Source organism: Clavelina lepadiformis, chromosome 6 (genome assembly GCF_947623445.1).
Source record: "Clavelina lepadiformis chromosome 6, kaClaLepa1.1, whole genome shotgun sequence".
Lineage (NCBI taxonomy): Eukaryota > Metazoa > Chordata > Ascidiacea > Aplousobranchia > Clavelinidae > Clavelina > Clavelina lepadiformis.
This window is the reverse complement of record NC_135245.1, coordinates 8,554,571-8,581,292: the sequence shown is the minus strand read 5'-3', so window position 1 is coordinate 8,581,292 and position 26,722 is coordinate 8,554,571. Positions and strand designations below refer to the sequence as shown.

Genomic DNA, 26,722 nt, shown 5'->3' with positions numbered 1-26,722 from the left:
CACCAAAATGTAGTAAAAAACTATAAAAAATCATGGAAAACATAATTTTTGAAATTTTTCTAAAATACCGAAATGTTCTGTCTTCTGTACCAATTCATAAATCCACTAAACTTCTAGAAAGTGCTTACACTGAAGTTTCGTTGACGATTGCTGATGCGAAGAAAGAGTGGTTGTTGACCAGCGATAGCTACGCAAATATTAACTTAAAGCAATACCTGTTTACTTACAAGGCGTTCCATTCAGGGGACATTTTTCTTAACCTTACGAGTGCCTGCCATTTGTACTGGTGAAATTTCCAACGATTGCTGGGAAAACGATGTTTTCTTTAATTTTCAAGGTAATGTGTGCTTAAAATGTAAATATTACACAAATAGTTTAGCAAATATTTGTGCAACCAAAAGCGCAAGAAAACTTGAGGATATTAATGGTTAACAATAAAATATGAGAAATGAAGCTTCTACATTATGACAATGCTTCATGTTATACGTCTTATACGGCCTTACACGGATGAAGCAAGTCCACTGTTGTGATTACTTTAGCAGATTGAACAATGATAAATTAACATGTTGGAGCACAATTGTGTACCTCAACGAGACGGTGACCTGACCCTTAATGGAATTAATTTGTTTACTTCCTTATTTTTCAAATTGATTCAGTTTTCCTGTTCATGTTTGCACTGGCCAAGCAAACTTATTTTCAATGATTGGAAAGATAGTTTTTGATGCACACTGTCGCATGCGCATCAAATTGTCATGCACATTGTCGCATGTGTTTCCCACGTAGAGGTTCCTAGCAGAATTCTTTGTGTATTTTTATTTGTTTCATCATAGTAAAACCGCTATTACTGGCTAAATTTTTATCTTTCAGCGCTGAATTTATTCACAGAAAGAGGTGTGTGTTATTAGTATTACTACTGTTACTGATTCACCAACACGCATCAAAATGATGTTGGATTTTCCACCTTTGTACTTTGAGTACCGCACTAATTGCGAATAATACACCGAATCTTATCAGTGCAACCCGCAGGAAACTGCTCACTTAAATTGAATTGATTCGGGCAGGATGAACAGTCAGACAATTTCCAGAAGCATACCGGTACCTTGACTCGGCCACGTGACACAAAGATTTACTGCAGAAACTGGGTTTGACGCGCCAAAGGCTTGTTCTTGCGGGGCGAGAGACACAAGGAAACGTTTCCATTTCCCGACACTAGTATACTTTAAGAACTGTATTATCTGAACTTACTTCCATCGCAACAGTTCAACCTTGAAACCGTAGAAATTCATAGGTATTGCCTTACAAGTATAGTATTCACGGTCTACATATTAAAATGATGAGCTAACTGTACACAGGTTTTCTGTTGACCTGTCTTGATCTTTAATAAGCGAAGGCAATCGCCATACGTCCGCCTTGCTAGACGCATGGCTTTAAGGTGACAAGGTCGTAGTTAAAGAAATTAGCCCGGAAAATTATACGAAACAGACAGGCATACTGATTATTTTTCGCGTTATTTGCTATATGTATGAACATTGAACAATATGTGTATATTATAACATTCATACAATATTCCTACGGTTAGAATAAAAAAAAAATTAAATATTAAAACCACAAAAGAAAACAAACAAAAAACTATAATCGGATTCAGAACCCATTGCATTATTTTTATTGGTTTAAGGTACAATGTTCTTTTAATAGTCGTTATACGCAATGTTCAAGCTACCAGACTCAGCGATGCCATCATAGACTTACTCTTGTACACAAGCTGTCGCCTTTTCCCAGGGCGTTGTACAGTGACGAGCGCTGGCTAAAGTGCGGAGTGCAATCGCTCTGTCAACACCAAGTGGTTAAAAGTATTGTATTGTGCATTGGGGTTATTGCAGCGACATCAATGCTAGATTATTGCGCGCTGTCCTGTTCTGCTTTATAATGTGAATATTATAGTTAGTTATTTATTAGCTTAGTTTAAATCTTGCAATTATAATAGAATATTCTAGAATGAATTTAGAGAAAAAGGCTAATGTAATTACAAAATAACTCATTGCGTTTAATTAGTAAGTTTGGGGATATATTCAGTCTTTTCGGTACTTGCATCATTCTGATTCCTATTCTGGTGTGCTATTTGATGCGTGACGTGTGTCAATCATTGAAATTCTGTTGTGTTGTGGGCCATTTACTAGGTATATCATGTTGGATATATTATACGCTATACTAAACTAAATCAGACTTTATTGTTGTTATCATCACCAGCAATCATTTCAATTAAGTCTTATTCAATCATAAACCCAACTTTCTGTGAATGTTATGGTAACGGTTAGGCAACATAACACCGTCGCCACAGTACCATGTCCTGCAGCAAAATTTTTACATATTTAAGCTGAACATTTTTAACACCAAGTTTTGTTTATCTCTATAAATTTACTAATTTTTCTACATTAATAAATTGTTTTTTTTTGTCTTTAGAAATCTACCATTCTTATGTAAATGAATCGACTGCAATTACGGGTTTATAGCAAAAGTGTACACCATAAGCGCAACCAATCACCGCTAATTATCTTTTCGACAGGCCACCGAAAATGTTTTATGTAAGCGCAAGTATTGCATTTTTAGACATGGAAACCGCTCAAATTTGTGGTATTTTACTAACTCTAACTTGTGATACTGGTTTTACTTTGTTAAACCAGGTAAATTTAAACTAAATTGTTTTTTAAAATATCTAACTTTTAAGCTGGACTAAATCTACAGATACGAACATAATGCCAAATTGTTCAAATAAAGCAGTAAAATAGTATTTTTTATAGTAGTTTGCCAACAATTTGCCTGCGGAAGTCTCACACCGAAATGTGACAGGCATCTTAGAACAATATTCGACGATCCAGCAAATATGATGTCCAAGTTTTTAGCAGATATTTGACGACATAGGTCGGTGAAACAGGCAGCAACTGCGATCAAATCATTTTGCCTAATTTTACTTCCGTTTATATTTATGTCTTAAACGATATTAAGATGGATTGCTTATAATTTCTTTAGTTGTTTGAATTTTATTCTTTATCGTATTTAGGATTTCCGTCTGAATTTACATTGAATGTTTAATAATTAATTAAATATACTCAGCGCCGGAAATCAGTGCAAATTATAAGAGGAGCAGACACAAAATTGCATGAATAAAAATGTGATGAAATAAACAAATTTTCTGTATTGTTAATTAAAGCCGCTCATTTAATTCGAAGACCGAAATATTTCAAACCTCGTGATTAGAAATGCAACAATTTTTTAATTGTGTTTAACTTTTTTGTTGCCCATACAATCAAATTAATTCAATTAATACAATCAGATTTTTGACTCTTATTTCTACCATATTCACCATGTCCGACTGTCGGTCGAAGGACCAAGTATATTGTAGCGACCCATTCCTGGTTTTGCTGCATCTTACCGGAAACTACATATCGGAGAACATCCGGGTTTTCAACAGTTAAAAGAACAAAGTTTCGTTTCGTGATACTGATTTTTGTGGAAAGTACTCATTGTGAAAAACGCCAAGCTTTATACCCAGCTTAGTTGCTCCTTTATTCCTTTGACACGCCGTGCTCCCACTTTTTTTGTATTTCAAAGATATTACGCATCGCATAAAATCTGGGACAAAAAAGCGAAAAAGTAGACCAACGCGAGGGGGCGGCATGTATTTGCCAATCACGAGAGAGAAAACAACCTTTTGTATGAACTGCGATGCACAGAAAAACTTCACCTCTTCTGTGGCCAAAGCTCTCATCAATTAATTATATAAATGTTATCAGCCTGACCCAAATAATAAATAATTAAAACTAGGTCAACGTAAAAGATAGTAAGCAACATTTTGATCTAAATACGTTAATATCTCACAAAATACAAAACCAAATTTTAGCAAAGTTGCAAAATCGGATGTGATGTAAAATTTCAGAATAGTCCTAAGTTATAAAATCTCTGAATTCCAATTTTGATCAAGAACTACCCCTTCAAATTAAGGCGTTTTTTTTATCAAGGTACGTCGTACTGACTACTGACACAGTTGGTTGAGAAAGGTTTAGGCTGAATAAACCACTCCCCTTACGGATTTTCTTTCCATATATTGGTTCAAATATTTTTCCATTTTTTACATATGTAATTTCTCTTAGATCGTTTCTTGTTCGGATCATTGTTTTTATGGAAAAATTGAGTAGTATAGCCTACTAGTAATTTTCTTAGTCTTATTTCTTCAAAAGTTTCTTAATATATTTAAGATTCGGGATTTTTTAAACTACCATAATTTTTATCGCCAATCCAAACGTTAGTGTCTTTATCAAACTTTAATTTTTTATACAAGGTGTTGGATTTGTACTTAGGCTTTCAATATCAACTGTTGTGTTCCTTTTATCATCACTAACATATTTATGAGTTATTCCGACAATATTTATCCCATCACCATCACCACCGAAATCTGGTATATGTTTTGTACCTGCAATAGCAAACTGTAGTGGAATTGCTTTTATTTCATTCATTAATTGTTCAACTTCTTTCTTTTGTGGTTTAATAACAGGTTTAAATAACTGAGAAGGATCTCTTTTTGTTTCAGTTTCACTTTGCCTTTCTGCATTCTGCCATGTTGCTATTTTGAATGTTCTTTATAGTCTTAAGATAGTCTTAAGATAGTCTTGTAACACTTCATCTCTTTTCTTCTGATCTTTACTTTTAATGAATGGCATTTAATAGTATCACAGAAAATTAGTTCTCAAAAAACTCATTAAAATAATGACCAAAATTTGTATTGAGAAACGCATCAAAAAAATCTCACGATGTAACATCAAAAAATGTTTCGTGAAACTTAGCAAGCTTCACATTAAAATCCTTTACTAAAAAATCTGCATCAATTTGTTCATGTGTTTAAGAATTCTTCAACTTTGTAAAATCGGTTTGGTGACACTTAATCACGCGACACTTAATCACGCGACACATAATCACGCGACACATAATCACTTGGACATTTAATCGCGCGACACATAATCATTTGGACATTTAATCACGCGACACATAATCACTTGGACATTTAATCACGCGCCACATTATCACTTGGACATTTAATCACGCGACATTTAATCACACATTTACAGTATCGAAAATTGCATGTCTACACATGGGAAATGTGAGCAACTGCACGAAGATAAACTAAAATTTCACTTGACAGATAACGGTCAACTGTGTTTTGCACGCGCAGTTTCAGTGCCTTGTACCGCATTGGAATAGAAGGTTGAGTACCAGCAATTCCTTGCAGAAACGTTGCACGTTGCATTTGAATGTCTTTTTCAATTCCCTGTATGAAGTGTACATGAGTACACCTGATTCCAAGTCTCTGCTTACACACCCGATGACGTTGCTTGTATTGGCTGACAGTTCACCCATATTCACGTTCATTTGACTGATAGCCTGTCTTGCCAAAGCCGACTCTTTGTTGCCGCCGTGGTTATGTTCAGCATCAGCGTCAGTTATGATTTGGTCTCCTTCGGTTGTTATATGAGCCTGGCACCGACTTTTCTGGTAGAGTTTGCCACGCCACTGAATCGTTCCGTTTTTATTAGTCATAGCAATGTCCGTTAAATTAAAATAATCACGATTTACAACAGTAAGACAGCGGCAGGCTATAGACAAAGGCGCTCTCCAAGTCCAAGTGATTATGTGTCGCGTGATTAAGTGTTGGTACACCATAAAATCATTAGTAAATATATATCTTAATATTTATTTTTTCGCATGCAACAATGTTTACCTAAATTACCTGGACTCATTTCTGAAATTCAAAACATATTTATTTAGGATGAGACTTTCTGATTTAGGAATCCAACTTGACATTGATTCTGGATATCCCAAACATTTAGTTTTATGAAAATTAATATTTACAAAAAATATCATTGTCAAAAATGTATGTTAATATTTTTGTACATTATTATCAAAAATGATATAAACTTATAAAACTTTTAATTTAAAAATGTTATAAAAAATAAAGTTATAAAAATAATTTATTACAAAGCTTTGTAAAAGCAATATTATTTTGAAAAACATTATCAATAATAGTTATGAAATATTTATTTTTTAAAAATAAATTATGAAAATGTTCTATAAGTTAATTATTTAACAAAAAAATTAGTAAAACCTTTTTTGTAAAAATCTATAATTTTTTCATTTCTCGTCGTTAAGATCTGTGTGCCAAATTTCAGAAACAGAAAACTACTTGCCCCGGTCTCCCCTACACTTGAAGAGGTGTTGGGGCACAAATAGTTTCTTCATTAATCAACTTGTTAAAAGAATTTAACTCTATAGCTATTGCGTACTGTTAGAATTATCTAACAATGTGGCTGTCAGTTGGCTACAAATTGCAACAAATATGCTTACTGGAGAAGGCATTTATTTGAAATTCTGTACACGTTTGAACACAAAATAATTAAATGGGTCGCATCTTGAACACTCCCATTTTACAAGTTTTATAAGAGTTCGTTTTAACGAAGTCCGACAGATGTTCATTCTGGCGATTCGGTCAGCTAACTCGGTCACTGATAAAAGCGCAAGCTAAACAAGAACAGGGGCATAGGGAATTGATGAGTGACATGATAAGCAAAAACTGCTTACTTCAGGTGAATTTGGGGGCTTATTTGAATAAGCTTTTCTCGGAAAAAACTTCATAAATCTCAACCAAAAGTGGGAAAACACATTGCAAGAAATGGTGTGATGTTATTGGAAAATGCCACCCTAGTTGCTACGCACTAATTAACTGTGTAGACGTTGTTACACGTTTGTGGTGCATCTTTAATGCGGTAGCGTCAAGCAATATACTGCATCCGACCACAATACTTTAAAACTATCTTAAAAATATTTGTTCTGAAGAGAAAAGGGAGATGTTTAAAAGTAAGTTGAGGCCATGATCATCAGAAATTTGAGAATAAGAGGACTAATGCTTTTTCATACGTAGTTTTGCCTTAGTTATGTTAAGCTGAATATTCGTGTACGAATGTTGTATTAATACTTTGCAGGCTGCTTAGATCTATAAACAATTTTGCTTAAAAATAAGCAGTTAGAGGCCAGAGCTTATAAAGGTGCAACAGAAAAAGATGGTAAAGAACTAGTGCCGTCTTTTTCGAAAATTCCATTTTTTAAATTCTATAGTTCTATTTTGCAGCACAACATGTTTTATTGTTTTTATGAGACGTATTTGTCGGTTTTACAGTTCCAGTTAATATTGTACTGTTATTTCCCAGTGGATTGTATTTTCTTGCACAAATTATTTATCTAGCCTACTTTAGTAGTTTCCTCACTTTCCAGTAAAGAATATTTATTGAGATTAATTTTTGTTGGTTGACAGTTTGTGGTCAATTTCTGGTTTGGATGTTTCCAGTTTTCTAATTTTATGTGTAACTGCTTCAATTTTTACAACCCTATTTAAAAAATCTATAAATTTAAGGCTTTAAAATTTATATCGGAGTCGTTCGCGTCCCGGTTTACGACGTATACTGTATGTATAACGCGACGTCTTTTTGATACATCTGAACTCTATTTTAAGTAGGTACTTTTAACAACGACAGTAAGAATGCAGAGAGCTAAACTTATACCTAATATTACAAAGGTAAAAAACATTTAACAGCAATCATATTTTTGTAATAAAATATTCATAATTGTAAAACATACATAATTATCAGTATGATAACAACACTACTAACAAAATTGGTTGCTGCTAATATTTTTATATTTCCAACAAACATACATTCAATATTGTAAGGAGCAATGTTTCCTCCAATTTTAAACTGTTCATGGGTGCGCAATGAAAGTGTATGTTTATAAACTTCACTGAAAAGTTATGCACAGCTTATTAGAGGGAACATTTGTTGGGATGAGAACTTATTTATATGTAAAATAGTAATATGTTGAAAAAGAATACTCAATATCTTCCACGAAATCAGCGTTAACTATAAAAAGGGCAGAAAAAATTAAAATAGTGTGTGTTTCAACTGCATGCATAGGCAAAACCCAGAAGAAAAAAGAAAAAGTAAGTTCCAATAATCAGCTTTGCATTGCACTTCTCATCGCTCGTAACCTGTAACAGAAGTTATTAGTTAATAAACCATCTTGGCACATTTACGAGCTAAGGTGTAAAAAGTACGTAAGTGCAGTATAAACCAATTTAAAATAATGTCATTTACTGAAATACTAGGGATCGGCCGGTTTGGCAAAATAATAGCAAAAGCTAGTTGACGCGGCGCAATTGTTTTCTGTATATAGACAAAGCGCATGTTACCACAACGCAAGTCGTCACAAATGACTTTCGTAGCAGGCACTTTTATGCTTTTAAATTTCAATTGTCTCATTGCGTAAACTTTACCACTACTGGGTGTGCTGCAGTACGTATAACAATTAATCTATTGCAACGACATTATGTATTCAACCAAACGAAACATTTATATTTATCTACAAATTAAACGGAAAAACAATAATGCATCCTGTCTTGCCAATTTGCTTGCAACGCATATACGAAGCAAGCCGAATCCGTGAAGCGTAGATTGTTTGTATACACAAAACACTCCAACTTCCTAGTCAGCTAAGACAACATTCTAATTCTCCTACCGTCTTCTAAAACCTAAGTAACGGTGCTGCATGACCATAAAAAGCATTTTTATTGTGTCAACTTACACTTCGTTATTTGCAGTAATACACAGTACTACATCATGTTGGCCATTGCCCAATGTTCTTTAAAATGTAAGTAGCGTAAGAAACTTCCCGGAAAAATCAGGACAATTCTAGACGAACTACGATAGTTTAATTAAACAGTAGTACCCAGAAACAGGTCTTTAAATCGACATGTTCTGTATAACTGTATATGGTAAGCCGATTTATCAGACACGAGTCAATATGAATGCTTGGCAGTGTTAACCAGAAGACAAAATCGTTTTATCATCAAAGTGACTAAACGACAAATTTATCATCATAATTGCATGCAAAGTTTAAAGAAAGCTGCCAGATATTTTTTGAAGTATGGATCAAGTCTCAAAAAACGAAAATTAGATCTGGTCACGGCCGGCCCATCCATATCTTTGTGCTGTGTAACAAGCAATTATTATATGATACCTTTTTTCCAGATCATCTTCTTGAGAAGGACCAGCTTGTTCTTGCTCCAAAGCACCAGCACCAATAGGAGTGTCTTCTAACTGAGCTGTGATTTCAAGGCCATTTTCATCAGCCACTTGTTGAATGAGTGCATTAACTTGGTCTTGTGGTGCTGTTGATGCCATTGCAGAACCCATGGAATTTTCCATAACCTACACCATTTGGAAGCAAGCACAAAAACATGACCCAAAAGCATAAAAGGTATAAAATATGAAAATTCTTTCAACTTACAGTGGCATGTACATCAAGATTTTCAAACTGTGATTCAAACTTGTCCATGATTTTTGCTACTTGTTCCAAGTTCATATTTTTCATTGCTTGATCAAGGGCAACGGTAACGTGACCCATATCTTTGGTTAACTGGTAAAATATAAACCAGCTTAGATGTACATCTTGGACCAAATATTCAGTAGTCATCTTCCAAATTTGACATTAAACAGCTTTTGACATTATCAACATCCAAATGTTGATGAAAAACAAAAGAAAGATACAATCTCCTAATAGCAGCTGCAACTACAACTGCAACAACAATTAGATTATCATCATACTAACTAATCAGTAAACATTTTCTAGGTGGTCAATAAAACTTCACATACTTGAAAAAAGTTATTCTTAAACGGCAGTGGGTGTTTTTGGTGAGATTGCTATACATATTAGATTGGATCTATTTGTGGTGTTTGACTTAAAAGATATGCCAGACAAGTAGGAGAATACTAATTAATAGAAAATTAAGCAACAAGGGTTGAGCAGTACACCGACTTGTCCTACCACAAAATGCAATCATATTGCCGAAAGAGATTTCAACACAAAATCCATGCTACCAACTAAACCATAAAATATACACCTAGTTGATTGGTTGGTTTTAGCACAAATTAATTACAAGATCGAAACCTACTAGTTTCGTTGAAATACCTGTTTCATGGATTGAGCCGTCTTTAACCTTGATGACACACCATCCAGTCTTGATGAAAGCCGCATATAATTCAGAGACTCATTCTTTTTCCTGAAACATAATTCACAAAAGTATATTCAGTAAATGTAATATATTGTATCACATCGGATAACCACCTCCAAACTGTTGGTAGTCAGCACCTCTGGAACATTTATATCAGTAACTTATTTTGTTAGGTAGTGCAAACAGCATTGATACTGTTTGTTTTAATATAAAAGGCACAGGATCTGTAGTGTTTCATATCAAAAATAATATCCCTGATGAAGTTCTGCAATTTAATTTGTTGACTGCCACTATTTCCTTTTCAGAAAAGATGTTCAATTGCTCTATTATTTAACGTGACTACACTCGTCATGGCGTTTTACGCATATTGCTTTCTGCACTAATTTAGGTGTGGTTTACATGCAAATTATCAGCCCCTGTCATCAAGGAATAGACCGATAAATCCAGTTGGTATTCAAAACATACCATAGTGGCGTATTTTGTTCATTTTTCTAACATACTTTCCTTAACTTTGGCTTTTTATAGGTGGTGTTTAGGCGAGATTACTATTTTGTCTTGTGGCATTTAACATATTTATTGTTTCAAAATAATACTGACGTTGATATTTTAAAACCTGTAAAACCTTTTCTTTCTTTTGTCAGCCCTCAACATCGGCCGATGTTTGTGATCTTTCAAAAAAACAACATTTAATGCGATGTGGTATTTTACTTGTACGCTGCCTCAATTACAACACAATTTTTAGGTTTTTTATAACCTTGATAGCTAACCTACCAGTTTTGAAGTCGTAAACCTGTATTTATACAAACATGCAAAGCGTTTTGTTTTTGTAGACCGAAACTTAAAATTCTTCAACTATGTCTCAAAATTTAAATTTCTGCAAATATTGCAAACATTTCTTAGTGTACGCCTAAGCAAAACTGAATACAACCCTGCACGCTCCGCTAATACGGTTATTTAGAGCGACAGCTACTTTAAACCTACAGTTCGTGATGTGCAATGTATCTTTTTTGATAAAAACATTGGACCAGAAAACAAGAGGTGCTTATAAGCCCGACCAAAAATCTGGAAAAAAGTTATGTCCCATCCGTCAATTTTTGTTCATGCAATAAATAGACCAGACATGATTATCCAATAAAATTAAAGAATTTTGCAAGCCAAGTACTTGTTGAAGTCTGTAGGGATGTTGTTGAAAATCATGAGCATCAACATACTGGTGAATAACACGCTTTTTAGCTGACATTCAACTTCCATTATAAACGTTGGTATGGTATATTCTTAGTTTTCTTTTATTTTAGATTTTATTACATTTTGAATACTATGAAAGTCTTTGTACCTGGTCCAAAAACACAGGTCCAAAATTCATACTTTCAAAAAAACTTTCAATTCAATTTTACGGTCAAAGTGATCCAAGCAAACTTGTATCTTTTGGAGGCACTCCTTTGTACCTACATTATTTGATATACAGTATACGAAAAGAATAAGATCAATGTCACGAGTTACCATTGACGTTTTGAAGTGCCTCACTGAGTTGATTTGTCGACCATATTTCAAAACAATCGCTTTAATATAAACAATGCCTTGGCGGAAATGCAGTTAAATTTAACCAAACAAAGCATCTCAGCAGCTCGTATTGGCAACAAGGCACCGCATTGTCATTTCGCTAAAGACTTTTAAGGGAAAAAGGTGAATAAAATGCATTTGTATAGCAGTAATGAAATACTGTGACATATACAGTACTACCAGACTAAAATGATAACACTGCGCAGCATAAAGATTTACAATTGTGTCTTCAAAAGCGAAGTATAGGAAAAGGAATAATGAACCGGCAGATAAGGCCGGTTGTAATAATTTGTTATTTGATACACGGTTATTTTATACATCGGTTTTTCATTTGAAGTTTAAGAAATTTTATTTCGATACAAGGAAACCTTCTTTGTTATGTAAGCTAATGTAAGGTGGAAAAGCAATTCCAGAAAAAAAGTCAAAGGTTTTACAAAACATCGACTTATGCATTTGCAAAAAAAGAACCGATGCCTATGCATCAGCAAGTGGCCAATTTTAACATCAGAATTGGTACCTCTCTAACTTGTAGCAATCAGAAAATCTCATTTAATGTACAGCCAAAATCAATTGGTGTTGGAAAGCAAGTCACTCTAAATTGCTGCGAAAAGGAATTTTTGGCGTTGATCTTTCCTGTGTAGCTTATAACTAGGGCAATTATTTTTTGACCTAAAAAACTAAAAATTTTGACATAAAAATTGAAAATTTTGACATTAAAAAACTTTTTTTTGACAAATTTTGACATATGAAGAATTCAAGTAGTTAAATTACGCTTTATTGTACAAAACGTTAAAATTTATTGTATTTATTTCGAAAAATCACAAACAGCTATGAAAATTTAGCAGCTTTTTAAGAAAAACAAGACCCTGGTTATTCTCGAATAAAATTGCTGACTAAATAGTTAAGTTGAAAAACAGGGTAAGGAAGTAGACACACATAGAAATAGGACAGAATACAAAATAAGTGGCAACGTTGGAGCCAAATATGGCAGTAGGCTAATCTAACTAAAACGAAAGAATGTGCAAAAGTCTAACAGAAGGGCAAAATCTGAACACGGACCTAGCCTATTCTAAAAATGGAAATGAGCTAATTACAAATCACTGCCAAAACACAGCAGCTAAGACACAACAAAAACTGTTCAATACATTTGTCTAAGCTAAAGATACACATGAAGTATCTAAAGCAAAACCGAAACAAGAGCTGCACCTAACCTACAGCTGCCGCAAAATGACTTATGACCTTGCAAAAATTTTACACGTTTTGAGATGTGTTGAGCATCACACCATATCAACCTAATTATTTCACTTAATGGTTTATGATTCACAATACGTAGACAATGGGCCATTTACAACAGTTTAAAGTAGGCTACAAGGTGTAAAATGTAAAATGAAAAGTTCAATGACAGTGCAACCTCTACGAAACCACGGCAATGCAGTTTGTAAAAAATTTTGACTTTGTAAACAATTTTAACATATTTTGACCTAACGCTAAAAATTTGACCAAATTTTGACTTTTTTTGACAAGTCAAAAAATAATTGCCCTACTTATAACTGATATATTTCTGGATAGCACTTTGTAGAGCCGTTGCTTTTTCCCCCATTTTTTTATATATTGTGCGGGGTAGGGGGGTATCGCCCACTTTGAGAGACACTACACAAGAATAAAACCGTTACTCTACCAAAAAAATAAGTGGGTGCCCTTGATCAGCACAAAATGCCTTGAGTCACAATTACCACAGCTTATTAACTCAATACTACAACAATGTTAAACAAGACCAAATACCTTTATAAAGTTTTGTAAATAAAATGAATGATAAAAAAAATTTCAACAACTTGATTGATATTGCAAGTGATAGGATACATTTAAATAAACCTTACCTGATTGAATTTTCAGCATAAAGCTGAGCGAACTCATATCTACCAGGACCTTCAGTTAAAGCCTGCAATTGTACACTTCTTTAATATTCTAGGTGATACTGTATAGTGTATATATATAAAATTTGTAACGTTATCAATTCCAAAGCATTAGTAGCATAACATATCATTGCTTATATGCAAATATCATTTCTGTACATATTTTTGCAAAAATAGATAGTAGAGTAAACTAATAAAGTGAAATTAAAAATTTTTTTTCAAAATTGTTTTTTTTTTATATTTGCCAATCTGAGCTTACCGATTTTGATACGGTAGCGCAAGTCTTCAACTGGCATTGATATACGAGTTGTGTTTGAATAACAACAAAACTGTGGGCATTAGGCGAGTAGCAAGCAAAATAAAAACCAAAGTTTCCTGTCACAATGTGGCATAACCTAAAGGTTTTAATATTTTGCCGTAACAAAGTCTACTGTTAGCTTTCCAGCTGGTATTTTAACGCTGTACCATACCAACAAGGGTAATTTAGTGTCATATTTATCTTTTTCTTAAAATTATGTGGACAGTTTTCATTTGGTATTCAGTTCCAGTAATTTTTTTATTCTGCTTAACAAATGGTAGACTATAACAACAGTGGTGACCTCTTCAAAGCAGCGTTTTCAGCTGAGGTGAGATCTTCAACAAAGTGACAAAAACTGCGATACTGTTAAACAAAATCTTGCCATTTCAAGTTGTAAGGAGAAACCACCTTTTGAAATTAACCAGAACTTCAGAAAAACCACTCTCTGACTCCACGAGTGTGATAAACTTAATAAATACATTTAAAATTGTATAAGAATTGTTTTAACACAAATATTATAATTTAAACTGTACTGACTTTATGTCTCAATCATACTTTATTGTGACACTGAGATATCTTTTTCAAATTTAGACTTCCGAGAAAACAGGAAGATATGGAATTCCTGATGTTGCATAAAAGATCGGAATAATTATTAACAGAATGTACAGGTACAAACGAAAGACATTTTATTGTACTTGGCTGGTTGACATTGGGGATGTGCTGCTATGAACACCAATTAATATATTTGGCAAATATTAGAAAATAAGCGGTATTTGTACAAATAATGTACACTATTCGTCTATGAATACAATGTATAAAACATTTTTACTTTATCATTCCATCAGGGGAAGTTTTCACTTCAAACTAAACCTAAATCGCTTAAATTGATTAATAGTTTTCTTGCTTTTTATTAAATCTAAGAAAAAGGTTCTTTTCGTCTTATTACACGCTTTTCTTGATGTAGTCCCCTGCACTTGCAGTAAAGCGAAAACAGGTCATGATTTAACAGCTTTTTTCGTTGCATGAGCGGTGAGAGCTTAATCTAATTATTTTCGGTGAAGTTTTGTCACTGTGCAATATAACAATTTGCAATTTTGCTAAATTACTTATCATTAAAAGCAAAGTATATATATGTGACGCCAAACAGTAATTCCGGTTTATTATGGTTCCCCATATATCAGCGCAATTTTGTTGACTTTCAAGTTGGACTTACTGCCAACAAGCGATTGACAGGCGGTAGCTAAATGGGCAAAAGTTTATTTGTCTCTGTTGGGCACAAACTTCGGTCGATTTTGTCTAATATCAACTTCTTGCAATCTAAAGCTGTGGTCTCATTAGTTTCATAAGGTATTAACAAAGAAAAAAGATCGGTAAAAGTAAACAGGTCTTGAGTATTTGTTTTGCCCTAATTCTATTGGATGCATTTACTATTACATGTAACGTTTTAGCATTGCTAGCAAATGTGAAGTACAACCCACAAAATTTAGATGATGTTCAAGTAGTGGAAAACAGGTCTCTTGTGTTTAATAAATATATAATGCAAAACTTCTGCCACAAAAAAATTAACGTGAGGTGGCTAATAAAGATAAACCTTAAAAACATACTTAAACGCTGAGACCTTTGAAAGATCTTATAATCTAGAGAATAGGCTATAAATTGAAAACTAATTCATCATGAAGTTTTTTGAATATTTGGTTATCAACATTTGCAAGGTTTAAAAACTGTCCAACTTGTGCATTCAAGTGGAGCGATTAATCGCTCGCCCAAAATGATCGAGGTGACCGCCTGCTTCACACAGCCAGGTCTCAGAAACATCACAATTTCACTTCCGACGATTAGCAGAAAGCAAGTGAACAATCATGCTTTAACTCGGTTCAAAATTTTTCTGCATTGATGACAGTAGGTTGCCATGACACTCCGTACAAAAATAAAAGTCAATGCTTATGTTTATGTCCATGAAATATTTTAATTAACCTAAATCCTTTGGTCCACGACCTAAACTAGCATTCAAGTTTTGCCTCCTGATGCAAATGAGTTTGATGCCACTGGTCAAATGATTTTAATCTGGTCGGCGTAAAGAGAGAGGAGGAAACTTCGACATATTGGGGTAACTTTGATTGTCTGGTCTCATCATAGACAAATATTTAATTAAGATATAATTTTAGAACCTTTACCTGATGTCCATGGACCACTCGATGGTCCACGGAAATCTTTCAGGTGGTCAGTGAATATTACAATGAACTTCAGTTAAACAATCAAAAAGATTTCATTTATCTTTCACATTTGCTATTTTGTTTAGTTATGGTGGCCAGTATCAAGCTAGATAAGGTTTTAAATTGATTGTAAACTGAAGCAATTGTTCAGAACGGTTGTTATAACGTCAGACTACAGATCAGCAATACACTGTGGAGCCAAATGTAATATGTAAGTAAGTCATGAAGATGATAGTAAACTGATTAAAGAGCATATTATGATTTTGTGGAAAATTTGTAGTAGTATTGCAACAATTCTGTATTATGAGCCATAAATGTTAAAAACGTAATAACTTTTTAGAATCTTATGTATGTGAGGGTCTGCATTCTTCAAAAATTCCCTAATGGAGTCCATTAACAAAAAAAGGTTGAAAGCTACTGGATTAGAAGATAATTTTGCAAAAATTTTAACAACAAGTTGACTTAATTATAATAACTAAATTGTAATCTCTGTTTGATATGAGTAAGTTGATCATTTTTGTGTGATGAAGTGAATTATTAACACAAAAATTAGAGGTCAATTAAACTTCCAATGGCAAAATTTCCAATACTTGGGGAATCCTCGCCATTGAAACTCAGCAGAACACCTTCTTTTAAAACTTTCTAGATCTGCCCGTTGAGTCATATTATTGAGGCGTAGCCAAACTAATATTTTTAAAAGTGGCTTTGGTGAATGTTCTTAATCATCACAAAGTCTGTATATATCAATTAACACCAAAATATCACAATCATAATGATCAACTAACATAAATTTCCATGGAATAGCTTTCTTCCTACAACGGTATGCTTTTATTCCAAAACCCAATTCTGTCTGACTTTGAAAACTAAATTTTGAAACAAATATTACAAAAATATTACAGTAAATCCATTCGGTGTATGGTAATAACTAATTTAAAAATTGACTGATTAAAAGTTAAACCAAATTTCTTTGAATAAGACTTAATGTTGACATCTCTAACTTTTCTTTGCTCTGTTTTTTTTTTTGTTGTAACACTAAACACATAATGTGTGCCATTGAATTGTTAAGAAATACAGCTAAAAAAGAAATAAAGTAAAACAAGAAAACGAAGAGCAAACATCCATTGCTTTATAAACATTCTACATGTAAAGTAAATCATGTGAAGTTTTATAATGTTATACAGGACTAATCTGAATCATATACTGTACTATTTTTAGGCTAATATCTGTCCGAAATGAAGTTCTTAATTTAGCTCATTGCAACATCGGCGAAAAGTTTTTCCACCAGTTAAAAATTTTTGAAAAACACTGAAAAATAGGTTCGAGGGAACCCGGTTGCACAATAACCTTACTCATCTGGAATAATGTAATGAAAACAAAACGATTCAAATCAATGAGATTTCACTGTGTTAATTTTTGCTTTCTCATTTATTCCGGATACCATGGTTGACATGTGAAAATTGTTTTAAGATAAAATTTATAAGAATCCTACTTTTTTAACTTTATTCACTTCCCGTTGTTGCTCTTTTTCTGCTTTTGCGGCCATTTTGTCAAGTTGCTTGCAGGTGAATCGTAACTGGAACAAGGTTTCTGAAAATTTAGAAAATCTTGGGTAAAACCACATATCATTTTGCAAGAGATAGTTTGTCATGCAACCATGCTGACTTAGTATTTGATAGGTTAGACTGCTTATGCAAATTAATTTGGTCATAGTAGCAAGAACGGTGGCAAGTAAAGCGAATAGCTGAGTTAGGCAAAGACGACTTAGCAGAGCTTCATACTACAGAAAACAATAGGCTTTTATCCGGGTTCAAGCAATAGGAGGCGACTTAACGAGGTCTACAGTAGTTAGTAACTACACCATACTATGTCAAGCTCACATTTTACCCAGGTGCAAAGAGGATAAATAGAAAAAACATATAAGCAAACAAACAAGATATTTTATAGAATAAATTCATGAGCCAAAACAGTGGAATGCATTTTTTTAATCATTCTACATATAAATCATAACTCCCAATCTTTTGCTCAGAAGACATGTTGTAAGTAAGGCACAAAGGAAACAATTACTTTGTGTCATAATTTTAAGGAAACAAGAAGTATATATAGAAAGACATATACCGGTATATGTTAAGTGCTCAGGACATCTATAGTTTTTAACTGATTGCAAACAATGAAGTCGATGTCTACAAAAACGCATGTTAGTTACTTTGATCATTGCTAAATTTCTTGGGCAAATTGCCAAACTTACGTTCATTCATTCTAAGTGCTATAAATAATATGTAACAATTCTGCATGGTAGAAATTGATACGACATATAAGCCTACTGCTGCTTTTTTTGGCTATAAGTTATCGCTTTAGTAGTAGGCTTATAGGTCTACAGTACTTTTGGGGTTTTGAAACAACAAAATTAAAAAACCCGTTGCTGAGTGTATGGCTATTCAGGACTTGGAATGTTTTAGCTGAATTAAATTGCATTTTGTTAACGTTGTTGTCACTCACAAGAAATAAAACGTTTAGATTCGAAATTCTGGATTTAAAATTTTCGAAGTGCCATGTCTATTCTAGAAATTAGTAGGATTTTACTTTGGCCATTCCTAGTGATTAGATCCAAAACATGTGTCCTTTAGCACGACTAAGGATATAATATGGCGCTACAAATTCTTAGTATACGGCATTTTAAAATCTTAAGCCATGGTTTATATTTTTATCATTATTGGTTAGATTAAAAACAGGTCTTGTGATACATAATTTTCTAATACATACATAATTTCTATGCAATATCTGCTCAATAACGTACCGTAACTTAGTTCATTTCACAATTAACAAAGGCAAGTTAATAATTACCACTAAATGCTTCGAAAAATAATATGCACCTGAATAGTTTAAAGTTGAAAAGTTTTATGTACACCATACTAAAAAAAGGTTTGTTAGTTTGTGAGCTCAATGATGGCCGTGGGCCAATAATAAACAGGTGCCGGGCCGCAGTTGGCCCGCGAGCCGTAGTTTGGACACCCCTGATCTAGGCATTAATTAATTTGAGTGATTCATAAAACTGGTGAAAATCTAAATTTCAAACAATGTACATACCGTCAATAGAAGGTTTCTTTTTGAAGAAATCCATAATTATGAAAATGAATCAATGCGGATATAAAAAACTTTATTAATCACAGGATTCTTCAAAACAACATAAAAATACACTTCAAATTATTGTAAAATTACTTCACAGGCTGAAACTGAAAACTTTAGTAATTCTGATTATTCTTACCTCTTAAAATTAAAGCTCAGTAAAGAAAGAAATCTTTCTTTATAAAGTCAGACCTCAGTAATCTGGACTACTTTGTTTCGACAAAAAAGGTCAACTTAGCAAAACATTCCGCTACTGTATTAACTTGATTGTAAACCGCCCTGGATTGTAAAGCGCATCCGATAAGTGCTAAAAAATTAATGTAAGCCGCACAACATGTGTGTTAAAACAGCACATAACGATTCGTGTAACAGCTGTGATTGCAAAACAAGAATTCTCGTTTTACCCACAGAGAGAGCGATAGCCACTGACGAAAATTCTTATTTTATCCAAGGGCCAGGTTAAAAGAGTTTTGTCAAAGAAGTGCAGACAATTAAAAAAATAGCATCAAATAAAATATTTGCTTGATAAGAAATGTAAGCTGCCCTTGAATGTAAACCGCACAAATGACATTAAAAAATCGTTGTAAGCATAGGCTTACAATCGAATAAATACTGTAATCAAAATAGTTTTGCAGTGAAATCAATTTACATAATATAGCATCCATTTAGGACCACACTAGATTAAGACATAAAAAGGTACCAGTTGCAAAGAAGATGCAAATGCCTCCAAAATGAATGATTTAAGCGAACAAATTGCAAAAATTGGTCTCAATGACCAGGGGTCCAACTAGGGCGGTAGGTTGGTCGGCATGACTGGTCCCTTCAAGATCAGTAGCCATAAGTAAAAGCGTGAGCCTAGTGTTGACTGTAGCTGCTAATCAAATTACGTGACACATGGCTGTCAGTAATTCCGTTATTTTTTCTGTACATGCACGCGCGTTGTTTTGTGATAATAACGTGGTATTATTGTTGTTTTTTGGCAAAGTAGATTAATATCACAACTTATTACTTAATACAATATAGAATATTAAAATTTCAGTATATATATTAAAATTTGTTTTTCTTTTTGACAGCAGTCAAAGATATTTCCCAGCAAGTCTTTTTTGACAACGTAATTTATTTTTTTCATTCTTGTTCTATGTTATAAACACAAGTTAAAATATAAATAAAGGTTATTGGCGTGACCTACATTTGCACGAAGCAAGCAAATTTCCTTTCAGGTTTTGTGCAGTGGTATCACTAACCGTTTAGCGGTGTCGCTGCCATACTTTTCATAATCGACTTTAAGCAATACCGAAGATAAAAACTCCTGTCAATTTTTGATCAAGCAATAGTTATTGAAGGACATAGTATTATTATGTCACATTACAAACATTGTTTTCTGCTATTGTCCAATTTCTGAAGACAGTGTGGGCCGACCAAGAGCATATATCACACAAATATCAATTGCCTTTTCCTAGTGTTAATAAAGGTAATTTTAGCTATGTTTTGTGTGAATAAAATGTACCCAAAAATGGGATAAAAAATTCAAAACTGCAAAGACGTGTTTCTGGATATTTCCGGTGCGCTGAACACAAATATATACGAACTTCGTTTTGTCACATCACCTTTCATTTTTTGTAATTTTGACTTTACTTTTCGCCAAAATGTAGGTGTACGCCTTATCACAGGTAACACGTTGTAGCGTTTGAAGTATTATTATGCTTTTATCTTGTGTTTTGGGCTCAAGTGATTGCCACAGTTAAGGTCATAGTTAAGACCATATTTGAAATCAGCACCCTAGAATTTACATAGTGCAAACCCAGTAGTTTTTGAATTTTTTTTAAGTTGAAAGTTTGTTGCAAACTGATAATTTATAACAAAAGTAAGTTTCATAATTATAATTTGTTATGAGCACCACCTAGCACTGTTGTAGCTAAGCTTTCGTAATTAACATATCTGGCATCCTGGATATAACTTGAGCAACTAAACTGTAAGTTAATATAACAAAATTGAGACTTGCAAAACAACTAATATGTGTCAAAGTGTCTATCTACACTTTGTTCTATGGGAAATAGCCTAGGCCTAGTTAACATGTAAAATTTGCACGAGTCTAGATTTGTTAACCTGACATTTTATAAAGTATTTTATCGGTAAATAGAATAAAACTATCCAATGGAAAATTGACTTCCACCATACTAAAACATGGGCACCAGGTAAAAGCTGGACACCGGGTAAAAGCTGGACACGACGCAATCCGCGGATCGTCCATGGACGGTTGAAAACGGAAGATTTTTGCATAAGCGTCAATGGACGATTCTAGGATAAGCTTAAATAGCGGATATGAGGAAAGCATCAATTGACTGTTTTAGGATAGGCTTAAATAGCGGATATGAGGAAAGCGTCAATGGACTGTTTTAGGATGGACTTAAAAACTGGATATGATAAAGGTGTCCATGGACACTTTTGGATATTGTAAGTGTAGGCTATTTTAGATAAATTTTACGTGCTAATGGCAAATTGTTTCGTGGCACTTGAAATAAATGGATGTTTCAGCAGAGAAAACATGAAAGGCAACAAGATAGTTTGAATTGTGGCCCACTTGCTTTAAAGGTATTTTTAGAAAGGATGTATCCAAATTTGTGAAGATTAAGTATATAATCACTATTATCATTATCACTATTTGGCATCACAATGTAAAATTATGTATATTCCTAGAATGAAATTGGATTTTAATGAATTGTAAAAAATAGCTTTTCTATCTATAAGTGGCATATTACAGAAAGCTCAAAGAATCCTTAACGAAAGTTCTTGCGAGGAACAGATCGATTTTGATACTGATAGGTTGTTGGGTTTTTTATTAGAACAGCAGTATTTGTAGCATGTTATGACCTTGCTGTTTTTAAGGTCGTGGGAGTATGCCAGATAAATTTTCAGAAGAGCACTAAACCATACTGTTTTGTACAAATTTAGTGTAAAAGAGATTTATAGAAAAACGACCGACATTTTTATTTTTAAGCCATTTTTTATTTAAGCCTTTTTTAATAACCGTCCATGGACGATTAAGCAAAAATCGTCAATTTTCAACCGTCCATGGACGATCCGCGGATTGCGTCCTGTCCAGCTTTTACCCGGTGTCCTCTCTCCTAGTGTTATACTTCCACTGCCATTCTCTTTCCTCGCTTCCACGTAGACATTTAGGATGGAACTTACAAAACGTTTTCAATTTTTTTGAGTCAATTTTTGATCTTTGTTTCGACGTTTTGACCGCAATTTTGGAAATCGTTTCCCACAGGAAGTAAAAATTTAATTTTATCACGTTAAATTTGAATTCATATTTGATAAGTTGAAAGTGGTCTGCCGCCGTAGAAGTCACTAATTAGTGCCGGCAGACACGATTGTAATTAATGCCTAAAGGATTTGGGGTTAATTTTCAATCTTTTTACGACTTTTATCTCTTTCTTCAATATTTTGGATATCCTTCCCCATCAGAAGTTTAAATTTAACTTTATAGTGTTCTTTGAAAAGAAAATGTCTGCCAGAAGGTGTCCGCTGGCTTGACTCAGGTCCCTAAGCTTAACCTTTTAAAATGCAGTGTCTATTTCGCAAGCTACCGGTAACTCAAGTTATAAAAGCTACTTCGGTAAACGATTAGCTGGTTACACAACTGGTATTTTCTTAGTTCGGTAAACTGTGGCCGATGAAATTGACACTTGGTTTACCGCCCCCCCCCCCCCCTTGGAGTTTACCAAAGTAGGAAATTACGAATACGGTAAACGGCAATTACGCTAATCAATGAATTGAAATATATTCTAATTTTTAACTTAATACGACATAATATTTTTTCCAAAATGTAGATCAACCTAAAACTTATCTCCTCTGACCCAAACTCTCACTGCTCATGATTAAAATACTAAGCTAGGTTGCGAATTGAAATAAATGTTGTTTTTCAACTTAATATCAATTTTTTTGGGTGTCACTATTTCACCGGAAAAGATCGTCCTTTCAAAGCTCTTTTTTACAATTTGTTATTAATCTAACTTCAATGTTATAAAATAGTAACCCGATTCGTAATGACTCGAGTCACTTTTTTCAAAGACTCGACTTGATGTGAGTCCCTTCCCAAGAAAGTACAAAATGACTCGAATCAGTTCTTTTTAATAACATTTCAACATTAAAGTAAAATGAATCTTTATTCTTTGGTCGGAATATATTAAAGTGTAACTTAAAATGATATTATTTGTCTACGATGCTGCCAATTGAAGCAAATTTTGTAATAATCCTAAAAGTTTGTGGTTGATGGAACGAGAGTTTTAGCTTTCTGTTGGGCTTGTTTTCTAATATTAATCGACTCAACTCTCAAGTCTTGTTAACCACAATACTCGACTTGACTGTTAATTAAACGTAAATGATTTGACTTCACTTGCGACTCGAGTTTGATGACTTGGTTACAATTCTGATAGTAACCTAAGCCTAATCTAAATATACCAATAGCCTACTAATCTAAATTTAACTTTAATCAAACCCCAAATAACTTAAATCAAGTATTTCCATGCCAATTCTCCTAACCTAACCACCTACCTTCAACTACTGGCTGACCTACTTTCGATGAAATAGTCACTTTCATTTTTTTCCCAAAGTCTAAATTAATTTAAAACTAATCCTCTGTAGAATGAATTGAAATGTCTAAGAAGTGTAACCACTTGGTAAGGCCAAGCAAATTGTCAGAAAGGGAATCCTAATTACTTGGCTTCCAGCAAACCGCACAGAACAACACACAAACCAAACAACAACGGTCGTAAACAAAAAGGTAGCCTATATCTTAAACAATACTCAACAACAAAAAATATATACAAAAATAAAGAACAGGAAATTCCGCGGCCCTCCGTTGTTGTCTGATAAAAGGTGCGACGCTGGTGAGATATTACGCTCTCAACATACGTCAAGTTTACGACTCGCTGGGTGGCGTTGTGTTGGATTTTTGCCAAAGTAATTGCCATTGCTGGTGAGAAACATCTTCCAAAGTTCAACGATGCCATCTTTGTTTCGATCAGTCAAGTGTGAGTGGAGCTGTGCGCCGAAAACTGGAGTTGATTGGATTGTGCAGTTGTATGTGACGTAACAGTCTCAATGGTTGCTACAATTACATGAAGTTGTCAGGATTTAATCAAAAATTTAGACCTTGGATAACATTTACCGTTTGGGCAAGTCGTTTTGCACTTGACTTCACAAATTGGTTTTGCTAAAAAAGCAATGTCATGACCTTATTTAAAAGGCACTGTATCTCTGCATTCAAGACACCTATTTTTATTGAATAATTTACTCCGATGTAGTACTCATATTGATCACGATTAAAATGTCGAGCTATCTCTGGCTCACACGGTCAAACTAAACAAAATTAATTAAAAAAAAATTGGAAATTAGTATGTGTTTATTTGACAATATGCAAATCACTCCAAAACACCCACTAATCAGCAATAATCACGCCTTGAGATGAGATTCGTTAGTATCGAGCAGTGGTTCCCAACCGCGGCTCCAAGGTAAGCTTTCTTGCGGCTCTCATTGACCACAAAAAAATAAAAAATCTATTTATAATAATTAGGGCAAATATTTTTTGACATGTCAAAAAAAGTCAAAAATTGGTCAAAATTTATAGCGTTAGTTCAAAATTGTTTACATATTTTTCATTTTACATCTTACAGTTACACATTGTAGACTACTTTATACTGTCGTGAATGGTCCATTGTCTACTTATTGTGAATCATAAACCGCCTCCTGAATCCTAAACCACAATTGCGCCTCGCTTTGACAAAGTTGTTAAAGCTCAAAGCCAATGCCAAGTTGGACATTAAATTGATTTGTGTTATTTTTCTTGTTAATGTTGCTATTCGTTGGTACATGATTTCATGCTTTAAAATTTTCGTTATAATTACTTGAGTGTTTTCTTGCGGCTCCATACGTACTCTGAAGTTTGAAATTCGGCCCCGACACCAAAAAAGGTTGGGAACCACTGGTATCGAGGAATAGTCGTAAACGTCATCAAACTTCAAAGTTCATTTCGCTAAAAGAAAGATAGAAGCTGCCAAGACGGCATGTGACATAGAAGGACGTTATTGTAATACATCCAGTCGCGCAGCACACATCCCAATACGTTACATGTTTACTAGAGAATGATTGAATTCATTTCTGAAACATTTTGTTAAGCATGTTTAAAAAAGATCAGAGATGTTTTTAGTTTACTTCCTCAGTCGTTTTTTCGTTTACTCTTCTCTTGATGCTGAAATGATTTTATTTTACAACAAAATTACTAACGACAACATGCAAGTTCCCTCGTTACCGGAGATGTAAAGTTTGTCTAGGCTACCCTGGGTTAAAGTCATTTGAATGCAGCCGCCAAAAAAATGCCAGGAAACTGTTTTTGACCGCTAGGTCACTCTGCATATGAAAGCGGGGAATGCTGAAATGACTTATTATACGTATAGACATTTTGCGCGCAAATTTTTTAAAATTAAATTTTTCAAATTTTGACCTGTAAAATTTTAAATGCAAATAAATTGGGCTAAATGTTTATGCACTTTTTTACCAAATTTTACACTAGGCTCCAACAAATCAGATTCTTGTTTGTAGTTCAAGTGTGACACAATAGAAATCTGGGCCTATAGACTACAGTTAACAGCGGCTAGCCTAGTTGCTGAGACAGACTAAAAGTTCTTGAAAAAGGTAGTCCAGTATTGACGGTATAGCCTACAATCTAACACATTCTCGTCGGGGATTCGGAACATGGTATTAAAATGTAATGTATGAAGGTACTATATCAATGCCCATCTCCGATTATTCCAGTAGCCTATCTCTAAAAGAATATCGTGCTAAAGTTATGAGTTTTAAAAATATACGCTATTGGCATATCCTACGATGTATAAGAGTCCAAGCCTGTATAAGTTCTATATAACCTTACAACTAGGCTTTTTATAAATATACCTTACCGGAGACAAGACCACTGTGGATACAACTCCAAATTCAACACCACTGTTGGTACTGGCTGACTGGGTCCCTTAATGGCTGAATCGCAAAGTTTCCATTTGGCTTCAATTCCAGAGGCGAGTTGAACAATCTAGTGCTTTATAAGATACCCATGGTATAGCCACGTAATACAACACGCGCATATTTTAAATGACACATTTTTTGTTGCCAGAGAACAAGCAATCGCTTACTAAAAACTGCAATTATCTAAATTATTACAATTTACTATTAAAATCGTCATAATGCGATGATTTTTGCTCTTTGTTGGAGTCGCTTACAAGCAGAAAGTGTCAAGAAGTGTGGCAAAACATTAGGTCGATTAGATCAGTAAACTCAGTCCTTTAATTGCTTACATTAGACTATAGAGTTTCCCTTATTTGTGGCCCGCAATGTTTTCCTCAAACCTTAATGTGGACCTTCGTGCTGGCAGTCTTGGACCACCCTGCTTTACAACATCACAGTAATAGACTAAGTCTACACCAAGGGTGTCCAACCCGTGGCCCGCCGG

At 34.0% G+C, this 26,722-nt stretch overlaps 1 protein-coding gene across 1 annotated transcript; it reads right to left on the bottom strand.

Annotated features, from left to right (window-relative positions):
* Positions 1–7,627: 7,627 nt before the first annotated feature.
* LOC143462408 (charged multivesicular body protein 1a-like) lies at positions 7,628–19,361 on the bottom strand. The gene is made up of 7 exons (XM_076960563.1): positions 19,177–19,361; positions 17,582–17,679; positions 13,546–13,607; positions 10,066–10,156; positions 9,385–9,513; positions 9,115–9,305; positions 7,628–8,086 (listed from the first exon to the last, which is right to left on the bottom strand). Exons 1-7 carry the CDS (start codon positions 19,208–19,210, stop codon positions 8,053–8,055), a joined length of 639 nt encoding a protein of 212 aa, XP_076816678.1. The 5' UTR covers positions 19,211–19,361; the 3' UTR covers positions 7,628–8,052.
* Positions 19,362–26,722: the final 7,361 nt, after the last annotated feature.